This window comes from Magnolia sinica, chromosome 5, assembly GCF_029962835.1.
Source record: "Magnolia sinica isolate HGM2019 chromosome 5, MsV1, whole genome shotgun sequence".
Taxonomy (NCBI): domain Eukaryota; kingdom Viridiplantae; phylum Streptophyta; class Magnoliopsida; order Magnoliales; family Magnoliaceae; genus Magnolia; species Magnolia sinica.
In genome coordinates, this window is record NC_080577.1 from 111,729,304 (window position 1) to 111,740,854 (window position 11,551).

The 11,551-nt window shown below is 42.1% G+C and overlaps 1 protein-coding gene across 1 annotated transcript; it reads right to left on the reverse strand.

Moving 5' to 3' along the window:
- Positions 1–778: 778 nt before the first annotated feature.
- LOC131246722 (pentatricopeptide repeat-containing protein At5g14080) lies at positions 779–11,339 on the reverse strand. Its single transcript, XM_058247087.1, has 3 exons — positions 9,759–11,339; positions 6,297–6,693; positions 779–2,392 (listed from the first exon to the last, which is right to left on the reverse strand). Exons 1-2 carry the CDS (start codon positions 11,251–11,253, stop codon positions 6,380–6,382), a joined length of 1,809 nt encoding a protein of 602 aa, XP_058103070.1. The 5' UTR covers positions 11,254–11,339; the 3' UTR covers positions 779–2,392; positions 6,297–6,379.
- Between the last annotated feature and the right edge of the window lie 212 nt (positions 11,340–11,551).

An 11,551-nucleotide genomic window follows, 5' to 3' on the forward strand; every position in this document is an offset into this window, starting at 1 on the left:
AGTGTGTTTTTTGGGGGATCCTTGCTCTTGCTCGGGTGGTAGACTCTTAGGAGTTTCAACACCCAGTCAAGGGTTCGGGTATTCCCACTACGGTGTGAGTGTGTGGGGGTGTGTGTGTGCGTGTTAAAAAAAAAAAGTGTGTTTTTGGGGTTTCTGAGAGAACATAAGTATTTATAGAGAGGAAATGAGGTCTGTTTCAAGCCATTAATAGCAATTTGCTCCTTTAGGGCGTGTTTGATTTTCCGGTGAAATGGTAAATGCAGCGTAAAAAAGTAATAATTACTTCCCCCTACAATTAGAACTTACCTGATTTGACTACTTACTTTTTAGTACAAAAACCAAGAATATTAAAAAATATCTGTGGGTCCCACTGTGATGCATTTCGCTTATCTACACCGTTCATCCATTATTCCAGTTGAATTCATAGCATGAGTAAAAAATTGAGGCATATCTAATACTCAATTGGATCACGTCATACAAAAAAGGAAATCAAATACTTACCGTTAAAAACTTTGCAAGGCCACTATTTCTTTTGGCGTGGGCCACTTGAATGTTGAATCCACTTCATTTTTTGTCTCATGCTCCAAAATATTCTAATAAAACAGACTGACGGAATGGATGTATCATTCGCATCACCCAGAAATTCAAAAATTAAAATTACATCTTTTGAACAAATTTCACAGGCAAAAATTCCCATAAATTCTCAAACGCAATAAAATTGTAATAATTACTATTTCTCAGGTATTTTCCATTTCTTTGAAAAACAAACAGGCCCTTAAACATGTGTAATTGGCAATCCAATGCATGCGTTTGGAGAATCTGATAAAAAGGTTTGGTAAGCTTCACATGCATGCACACAGCAATCTAGCCACTCTTAGTGCCACTGTGGCATACCAGAGCAAGATCCTAGTCGTCCATAAGATGGGTCTGCAAAAAACAGGCTGTTCCATTCTTCAGGTGGGCCATGATGTTTGAAAGGCACGATGTCTTAGAAAAACTTCACCAAGTTTTTTCCTTTTCTGGCCATCCATTTGTTTCTTGAACTGTGATCAACCTGACAAATGGACCGCCCCGATTTTTTGGCCAAAGGCATCTTTCAGCGTGAACCCATATAATGGACGGCTTGGATCTTGCACCCATCTACGATGGCACCTATTGTGGCATGCAGATGGGTTGCCTTGTACATGTGCATGGGCTTACCAAAGCTCTGCAAGTAATTAAATGGGCTATAAACATGATTGGGAAAAGGGGGATTTTGTGATTAATTGCAAGTTTGGTTGGTATACCTGGGGCCCATGGATCCAGACCATTTGTTTGTTATGTCCCATTATGGATGGATCATGCCCCAAAATTCTCCTAGAAAGGAAAGTCTTAACCTCTTGGTTAGAGGGTGGCAGATAGACAGTTAAAAAGAGAGGTAAAACAACAGTCCACAGTCAACTGGAAACAAGTCCCAGTACTGATCCAATGCAGGAGATCCTTGTGACTTGGTCCATCCACAGTGGGATACACTAGACTAATGGCCTGGATCAATGAACATGGGCCCCACTTAAGGGGGGAATCCTTTCTTTAATGGTGTGTATCTTCGTGGTCTCCTTATCATTTGAGATTTTGGTGAGCAGTATCTGTTTGGCACATGTGCCAATGAAGTACATATGCCTGAGATCCTGTGTATTCATCAGGTGGGGCACACAAGTGCCAATGATATTTTGGCCAGGGGGTTTTTAACCTGAGGAATGGGCAGAATCTTACACATGTGCCACATAGAGCGTGTGCTGCGAAGACTTTTCATGTGGAGTAATTGTAAGTGTACCAAGCCTTGCAAATGTATAATTTGTGGAGGTCCCAGATTCTCTACATGTGGGCCCGATGGTTCAATGATCAAAACTGTTTTATGTGATGGGTTCCATGTGGATGGGAAGATGCCCAAAAATCTCACATAAAGATCTAACCTTTCCATCTTTGGGATATTTTCTGTTGAATTTGGACTGCTGTGGTATTTCTCTTGTCAACTGTCTACTTGTAGGCCACTGATCAAAAGGTTGGGATCCGCCTGTCCATTGTTGGGCCCATCAGAGCAATGGCCTGATCACTAAACCATGGACACCACATGTATGGTATCATGTGCCAACAAACGGTACATTTGATGAGGCTCATGACTCAGTGCTGTTGCTGTGAAACAAAGTGGAGAGAAAGATCAAACAGGGATGAGATGCAGGCCCCACCAAATCCCAATCGCCTGATAAGAATTCAGAGTAGGCATGTCCTGCATGTCATCACATCACTTACCGTGAGACTGCTCTTAGCGCGACTATTAAAGTCCCTGTGATCAGCCGCATGCATGATAGTCCAGATAATCCATCCAGTGGACCCACCATCAATTAGTCAGGGTCTGAAAAATATCTAACAGTCATAATTCATACCATTTGATCAGTTCTCTGCGGATCATGGTGTGCCGTAAAGGTAACAGTGGTAACTGTTACATGTTACAGGGTCATAACAGCCGTAACAGCCGTTATGTGAAAAAAAAAAACCTGTAACTATTGTTAACGGGCCATCACACCCCTTGTAAAGGCCATAACAGCCCCGTAATGATCTGTTATGGGGCAAATATAATTTTTCACATTTTTTTTTTTTTCAACATCGAAGGACAGATAGAGGTTTTTCAGGTTTTTTTTTTTTCAATAAATAAAAAAAAAACAGACCGTAATGGCCGTTACTGGGGCCATAAGGGCCAAAACAGCCGTGACAACCTGTATTGTAAAGGTAACCGTTATGGAATACCTTGCGGAGCAATTGTCTACACTGAATGAACAGAAGTCTACCCATCAAATTGTAACCCGCTGCAATGAGGCATGCTTGATCAATGGTCCGAAACTATCTTACAACTCATCTCACTCAAACTACTCTCGTAGTACCATTATCCATTAAAAGAAAAAAAGAAAGAGTGTCACCGGATATCTTGGGAGAGGAATTACTAGAAAGACTCTCCCGAGCTGCCCTCCATGTGATGATACAGACTGCTTATTTAGAACTCGATGATTAGAGATCACCACCATCCATACCAAGTAGAGTTGGAAACTACTTTTTTGGACAGTTGTTTCCAAGTCACTTATTATTATTATTTTTAATGGATGATGAGATCTTTGACAGGCGGCATTTTTCATACACTGACTAAACTAGGAATGCAACTCAGGTTGGGTTAGGTTGAGGGTTAGCCCAAGCCCAACCCAACCTCAAGAGGAGTCATCCCAAGGCCCAATCCAACTGTAGACCCGACCGAACCCAACCCAAGGGATTCAATATTCAACCCTAATTAAAGTGAAACATCTATCATTAAATAATACCATTAAAATAATACATGACTAGAGCTGGGCACGAACCGACTCGACTCGTCCGACTCATTCGGACCCGACTTCCCCCGAATCGAATGGGTGAGTTGGTTCAAACCGAGTAGGCTCCGCCCAATCTGGACTCAAATCGAGTCGAGTTCAAGTTACCCAGTAACTCGACCCGGAACTCAATCCGTTAGACTTGACCCGATCTGAAACTTGTGTGTGTGTGTGTGTGTGTGTGTGTGTGTGTGAACCTAATTTCTAATCCACTCTACCCTACCCTGCTGCACACCCCGAACCGAAAAACAAAACCCATTCCCATCTGGCACCCATTGGCGCAGCCCTCCGGCCTCTCTCTCTCTCTCTCTCTCTCTCTCTCTCTCTCTCTCCTCCCATCTAGCAGGCGGAAACCAGCGGCCCATCAGGTGCGTGTCTGGTTTTTTTTTTTTTTAGTTTATTTATTTATTTATTTTAAATGTTAAGAGGATGGAAGAGGATGGAGCACACAGGAAATGGTGGAGATGGAAGGAAACGGGTTGCGGACTAAGTAAACTCTATGAGGTCCACCATGATTTATGCATTTTTTTTTTGAAAGATAACTGATTGTATTTAGAAAGAAACGAGCATACAAAAGAGTTAGAATCTGCCGAGGGAGCAGAGATTAACTAGGCCCCAAAAAGAGTAAATCTACATTTTTAAGAACATCAGCATGGGAGGCCCATTCAGCAATAAGACATTTGATGTTGGAACCCACAACGTGAGACGGTTTCGATTCGTTTTGGAAGCATCGGTTATTTCTTTCTGTCCACACAGACCACCATGCGGCAAGAATCGCCATCCGCCATAGCCGGGTTTTCGAAAAGCCTAAGCTGACGCTATGCCAAGCTTTTAGTGAGAGGTCCACATCTTTGGGAAAACACCAACTAATTTTGAAGGAAGAACATATATTTGACCAAATGGTGGAGACAAATGGACAGTGGATGAGCAAATGCTCTACTGTTTCTTCCGCCTTCAAGCAGCACATGCAAACGTTGGTTAGGATCATTCCTTTTTTTTCTAAGATTATCCATGGTTAGGATTTTCCTGTTCCCTGCCAGCCACCCAAAGACCTATAACTTCGGGGGAACTGGGTACTTCCATACGAAGTGAAGGCCATGCGAGATAGTGTTACTGGGCTTGAGAAGAAGCTGATTCTATAACGACCTGACTGAAAAGGTTGAGGAGGAATCAGCCCTCCAAATCAGGTTGTCACGGTTCATCTGATTTGGGTGGGCCTGTTGTATGAAGTGAAGCAACTTCGCATATTCGTCTATTTCCCAATCCTCCAAGTTCCTTCGGCATTGAATGATCCACACCACTCTATCTGCTTCTATAGAGTAGTTTTCAGCAATGGAGCTATCTTTCTTCGCAGCTAATCGGAATATGATGGGAAACTTGTCTTTCAAAGGAGTATCCCCTAACCAGAGATCAGTCCAGAAATATATGTTCTCACCGTTGCCTAATTCAAACCCAATCTTTTGAAGGACTTCATTCTTCATACGTATGATGCCTTTCCAGATAGCTGAAGCCCTATATAGGGTGGAATCTTCAAACCCAATCTATAGAGTAGTTTTCAGCAATGGATCTATCTTTCTTCGTAGCTAACCATGATTTATGCATTTTATCTCCTCTGTCCATCCATTTTATCCCCTCCGTCCAGCCCGATGACCCGATCCGAATTAGTGCCAACTTGATCCGACTCGGTATTTCTGACCGAGTCAGACTCGGTTCGGATCAGCCCAGCCCAGACCTGGACTCGGATCGAGTCAGGCGTACTGGACTCGGTACCGAGTCGGATCGAGTTCAGGTCAGGCATTTTTCAAAACTGAATCAAGTCGGGTTGGAACTAACTCGGTCCAACTTGACTCAATGCCCACCTCTATACATGACTACCAAAATAACACCAACAAAATAAAGCCTAGAATTTTCACCTTGAACTTTTAGATTGAATAAGGGCCATTGAAAAATTTCTCTTCATTGTTATAAATTTATCTACTAATAGTGAATGGTCATAATCATCCATTCAGTGTAAGTTTCTTACGGTGGCCCATCAAGCATAGAGTCCATAACATGGACAGTTCCAATCATCTGAGCACTCAGCATATGGGTCCCATTGGACAGCAACGCGCCATGGATCCAAAGTTGTGAGAGATGCAAAATGAATTCTTCTAGTAGAGTCATGAGCAGCAAATCATGATTATTCAATGGAAAGCTCCTCGTATGAGGGGGTGGAACACGTGTGCAAGATCCTGAGAGGTGGCATACATATTAGAGATCCGTAGTGTGCAATGTGAACATGCCATGGAGCAAACATAATGGTGGTCCGTAGATCATATTGGTCAAACTTGCATGAACCCTGTTTCCTATGTAGGCCATGATTTTATGTTTCTATCACATATATTAGTTATAACTCACATGTATATGTACAACATATAAGGTCGGATTTGGGTTGCCCAGGGCCTACCCAACAATCCAACTCGGGTTGGGTTGAGGACTCTCAACCCAATCCCAACTATCAACCTTGACCCAACATGACCCAAAGTTTGGGTTGAGCTGATCCAACCCAAGTTGCACCCCCAGCCTGAACATAGGCGGGGGCTATGCATATAAGAAAAAGAAATGGCCAGTTAAAAAATTTAACAAATGCTCCACATACGATTCACGAGAGTAGCTCATCTAATAACCAGACCAGCCTGATTTTTGGGTTATGGAACATACACAGTGGGGGCCAGCTGATGAACAGCTTGAATCTCACATGGACAGGCCAAACTAGCACATGTAGGGAGAGTGGGATTCAAGATCCTACTTCCACAATTAGTAGCATTAGCAGGGCTCACCAAACAGACAGTAATATGAAAAACAACTGCAATCATCGACGTGAATATATGAAATAGTGAAAGCAAATAGATTAGAGCGAATCACCTGTATTCATCATCCATCTGGCATCTGATTTTGCTACCTTTAATCAAGATTTTCCATGCACATTGCATATGTACGCTTGGCCATCACCATTCGAACGATTCTTTGCATAAATCAACCCATGGGTAATCTTCAGAAGCTAGGCCCCGTTCCTTCATCTTATGAAGCAATTGCAGAACAGGCTCTGGCTTTGATGAAGAAGAAAGGGATGCTATGAGTTCGCTTGTTATTGCACCTGATTTCAGAGGGGAAGTATCTTGGATCCATTTGATGTGGTCAATGGCCATATCAATCTCCCCAGCCTCTGCAAAGCTCTTGAGCAGAACAATGTGTGATCTGAAGCTGTCTATATTAGAAGGGGCGAGCCCACGCATGACTTTCGAAGCTGCAATGAAATGACCTGTTTGGAGCAAACAGGCTGCACTAATAAGATATTGCCAGCAACCAAAATGTATATTTTTGTTCACAATAACAAAAACCTTTGTGTAGATAAAGGGTTACAGTGTTTGGGAGACACTGAAAAGCCATTGCAGTTCTTTTTTGTCTGGCAGGCGTGAAAAGAAGTATCAGCGCCAGTTGGAAATCCGACCTACGGTTCAAATTCAATCATCTGCTGCAGCCCATCTGAACAACAACAGGCTTGATTTTTCAGTGGAGGCATGGTCATGTGAGGGCACTTCAGGTGGATGATTTGCATCCCTCACAAGCATGACACATTCACACATGTGTGGTGTGGCTTTAAATCACTGCTTCCCAGAAACATTTTTTTGTGCACAGCTCCTTGCGAGCTCTTTTAACTCGCATGTCAATCCATTCGGCAGAGATGACAAATATATATATATATATATATATATATATATATATATATATATATATATATATATATATATATATATATATATATATATATATATATATATATATATATATATATATATAGTGGGTGGTATCCAAACAGGCCCTTAGGTTGCATTGGATGCACTATTGAACTGAAATTTGCAGTGACTAGTTCAATGGAGAGGAAATGATCAAATTGTAGTAACCTTCTTAAGTATTCAAAATGAGGAAGTAGCCCTCAAATTGCAATTGTATTCCTTTCGAGTCCATCTTGAAAGTAACATAATTGCAGTTTTGAGCCTAGTACATGACTGTATGTCAATACAGGTATCGATAAGGTATTGCAATTTGGTCCTTTCCGCGTTCTTTAACTAATTCCAGGAAATCTATTCAATAGAACATCTAAATGCAGCCTTAGGATTCTTTATTTTTCTTTCTTTTTAGCATATGAGGCTTTCCTCTTCATGTTTGTTGAAGATGGCAGGTTAATTTGTGAGTGATGAAAGCATTGTATTGACTCTCTTGGTCATTTCCATGGTATTAAAAAATGGTTACCTTATAGCCATATCTGCTGTTATGTACATGAAACGGTCACCCCCCGCCACGATAGGGGGGTTTGAATCTGTCCATTATGGGAAAAAAGGGTTGTATTGGCTGATACGAGCTGATACAGCCATAAAAGGGCCCATTATGAAAGGTTTTATTCTCAATTTTAATCTCATTTTCCCACTTTCTTTAACTTTAATATCATTTTCCCTATTCAAATGCCCAAATTTGGTTAGAATTAAATTGGAGAAGCTTAAAAGGAATTTCTTTTGGAAAGGCTGCTACAAAGGCTTCAAATTTCACCTTTTGAGGTGGGAAGATGTATGTAAACCCATTGAAGAAGGCAGGGCCGAGCTGCGAGATCTTTTCAATATGAATCGTGCTTTACTTGTGAAGTGGTTATGGAGATTTGCCATAGAGCAAGATTCTCTTTGGAGGGAAATCATTGCTTCCAAGTATGGGCTTAATCCGGGAGGTTGGGAAGCTAAGGAGTCTTCGCTTTATAGGGCTTCAACAACTTGGAAGTCAAATATGGCTTTATTGGCGGAGTTCAAAAAAGGCACATCCTTTTCTATAGGCGATGGAACTAGAGTTAGATTTTGGGAGGTTCAATGGTGCGGCCACCTTCCCTTCTCTCAAATCTACTCTAACCTAGCTCGGCAAGCTCCTTCAACAGATGTTAAGGTGGTGGAGTGTTTCTTGAGTTCGGGTAGTAATATATGTTGGTCTCCCCCTTGCACAAGAGATGTGACTGATTTGGAAATTGAAGAGCTCGTCCCTTTTGGAGAGGCTTTGCTTTGTGTCACCTCCAAGTGGTAAAGATGAAATGGTTTGGAAATATTATAGTTCAGGGAAGTTCTAGGTTAGCTCTTTCTTCAAGATGATCCAATCTTCCGCTTCGGGTGTTGGAGATAATTACGCCTTCCATTTATGGCATTATGAAATTCCTCCCAAAGTTGCAGTTTTCTCTTGGTTGGTAGGCAGAAAAAAGTTTTGACGATTGATAACTTTCAAAAGCGATCTACGGTAATTCCTAACAGATGTTACCTTTGTGAGCAAGAGGCGAAGACGCCAAATTTATTTATTTTAGAAAGGTGAATGAGTTTATTAAGCAAAGCCAAAAAAACACAACACAAAATGGGAACAAACCCAACAAAGGAAAACAGAAAGAAAAGCAAAAAAGGAAAAACAAAAACTAAAGTACAGCAAGACAGCCCCAAGTTGACACTGCTCGACAAACAACCTTCTTACCAACGAGTGGCCCGTTACACCATCAAATACATGTCCCCTCCTCCAAAAAAGAAAAAAAGAAAAACATTTTGAACCCTCACAATTTTTTATTTTATTTTTAATATATATATATATTCCAAAAAAGGGACTGTTACAGAGCCGTGTCGGCCAAAACAGGGACTATAATGTCCAATACTGACCATATCATAACCGCCAGCAAGCTGGTCGATACATTGGCCGATGCCATTATGTAATGCCTTGGTCATTTTGTTGGTTTATATGGTTACGAGTTTGCAGTTTTAATACAGTTCAAGATTTAAATTCAGTTGCTCTTTACCGGTAATTGGAAGAGGGTTGGGTTGTCTAAGGGTGTGTTTGGATTCACTACCAAATTAAATTGCAATAATAGGACAATGAAATTGAATTAGCAAATAGCAGTTGCCTCGCTGAGGGACTGGACAATTAATTGCAATTACACTACTTGAAAGTTGGACTAGAAAGGAATGTAATGGAAAATTCGAGGTATAGTTCTCATCATGAACATGAGGAAGCATCATAAACTTGTCTTTTCGTCTTGATTAAACTGAATTTTCGCAATTCAATCCACTTGTGCATCCAAACGGAACCTAAATTGCCAAAAAATAAATAAACCCCCTTTTGACACGTAATCAACTGATTCCACTGCAATGACAAGCAAAAGCAAAATACAATAACAAAGGACGCCTGTATGCAAGCTATGAGCATGATTCAGCTCTCTTAGTTACGAATATGGAAATCAATGTAACAAACCAATGTATGTTTTATGTCGAAAATTTACACAGAAATAGAAGTCTTTTTCATTGAGAATCATACCTTGTTTACATATAGAAAGGACTAATGTATTCAATGTGGATCCATCAAGAACAATATCCTGTTCCAAAGACGAATTAAAGATCTCATACGCCAAATCCACCATTCCTTCTCTGCACAACCCTTCAATTATCGATGTGTAGGTCATACTATCAGGCTGCACTCCTTTCTCCAACATGTGATGGAATAGATGGTTCGCCTCTTCGACTTCACCCATTTCCGAGAATTTACCAATAAGGATGTTGTAAGTCTGCAAATTCCCCTTACACCCATTTGCAAACATCTCATCCCACAGCTTCTTGGCAGGCCGCAATAGATCTTCCCTACAGCAAGCCTCCATCACGGAATTATAAATTGAAACGTCCGGGCCACAGCTGTTCTTCCTCATCTCCTTAAGAACACTATACGCCTCTTTCACTCTCCCCGCCGTACACAAGAACGACACCATCAAATTGTAATGCTCCAAATCTGAGAAATAACTCTTCGAATCCAAAATGCGAAAAACACCCCACATTTCATCGATCTCCCCATTCCTACAGAGATTCCGACTCAAGTCTCTCAATGTCGAGAGAGTGGGGAACCTCTCCTTCTGCACCATGTATTTCAAAAATGCGATGGCTGCATTGGGCTCAACACTAGATACCGAACTGATCAACGCATTCAAAACATCATCATTGATTGGGAAATCCCCGCCGACGATCGCCTCGCCCAATTCTTTTGCTTCACGAATCATCCCCTCCGAAATCAACCCATATATATACTCAGCATATTCATTCATCCTCGGTGCAACGCCCAGCTTCCTCTTCCGTTTCGAAATGCTAACTACTTCGTCTACTCTACCGATCGATCTGAACCCTTGGATGATGACCCAGTAGGCCATGAAATCGGGTTTACACCCTCTGCAGCGAAGATCCTCCAAAGCCTGTGAAGCGTCAGAAAATCTTGATGCCCGACAGAGACTATCAACAATCGAAAATGCAATTACGGACCCGTTAATCCCTTCCATTCGGTCCTTGGTTTCATCCAATAAGTGCAAGATCTTCTCCAATTCCATAACACGGGAGAATGCATTAGTGAAAACACCAAAGCCGACGTTACTGAGAGCGGTTTTCCGGAAGACCATCGTATCGAATACAATTTTGGAAAATTCAAAATGCCCATTTGAGGAGAGAGCGGCGAGGAGGGAATTGGAGGTGGTGGGGTCCGTCCAACGATCGCAGAGGGTGAGTTGGATGAATGAGAAGAATGCTCTGGTGGGGTTTTGATGGAGGATGGAGGCGGCGATTGCGGAGCGGTGGAGGGTTGGACTGAGAGGGGATTTGTGGGTTTTGATGAGGGAAGGGAGGGGATTGAGGGATTGGATTGGAAGGGTGTGGGAGGAAGAAGAGGAGAAAGGGTGGTGGAGAAAAGAAAGGGAGGAGAGAGGAGGGCGGATGGAGGGAGCAATGAGAGATCTTCTGAATAGCTTTGCAGCAGCTGCAGAGGGAGATGCGATCATGAGGGAGAGAGGGAGGGAGTGGCGAGAGAGAGAGAGCGTGAGAGCGTGTGGCGTTCGTTTGGTTCTTAGGGAGAGGAATTCGCAGAGAGAGAGAGAGAGAGAGTGGCGTTTTTTTCCTTCTTGGTAGAGGAATTCGCGGGAGAGGATTCTGTACGGCCGTGATGGTGGGGCCCACCTTGATGTATTTGATGTATATCCACGCCGTCCATTCGTTTTTCCAGCTCATTTTAGGGCATGAGCACATTGTAATGTTTATTTTCCATCCAACCAGGTCAAGCATGACCTGGATGAAGTTAAA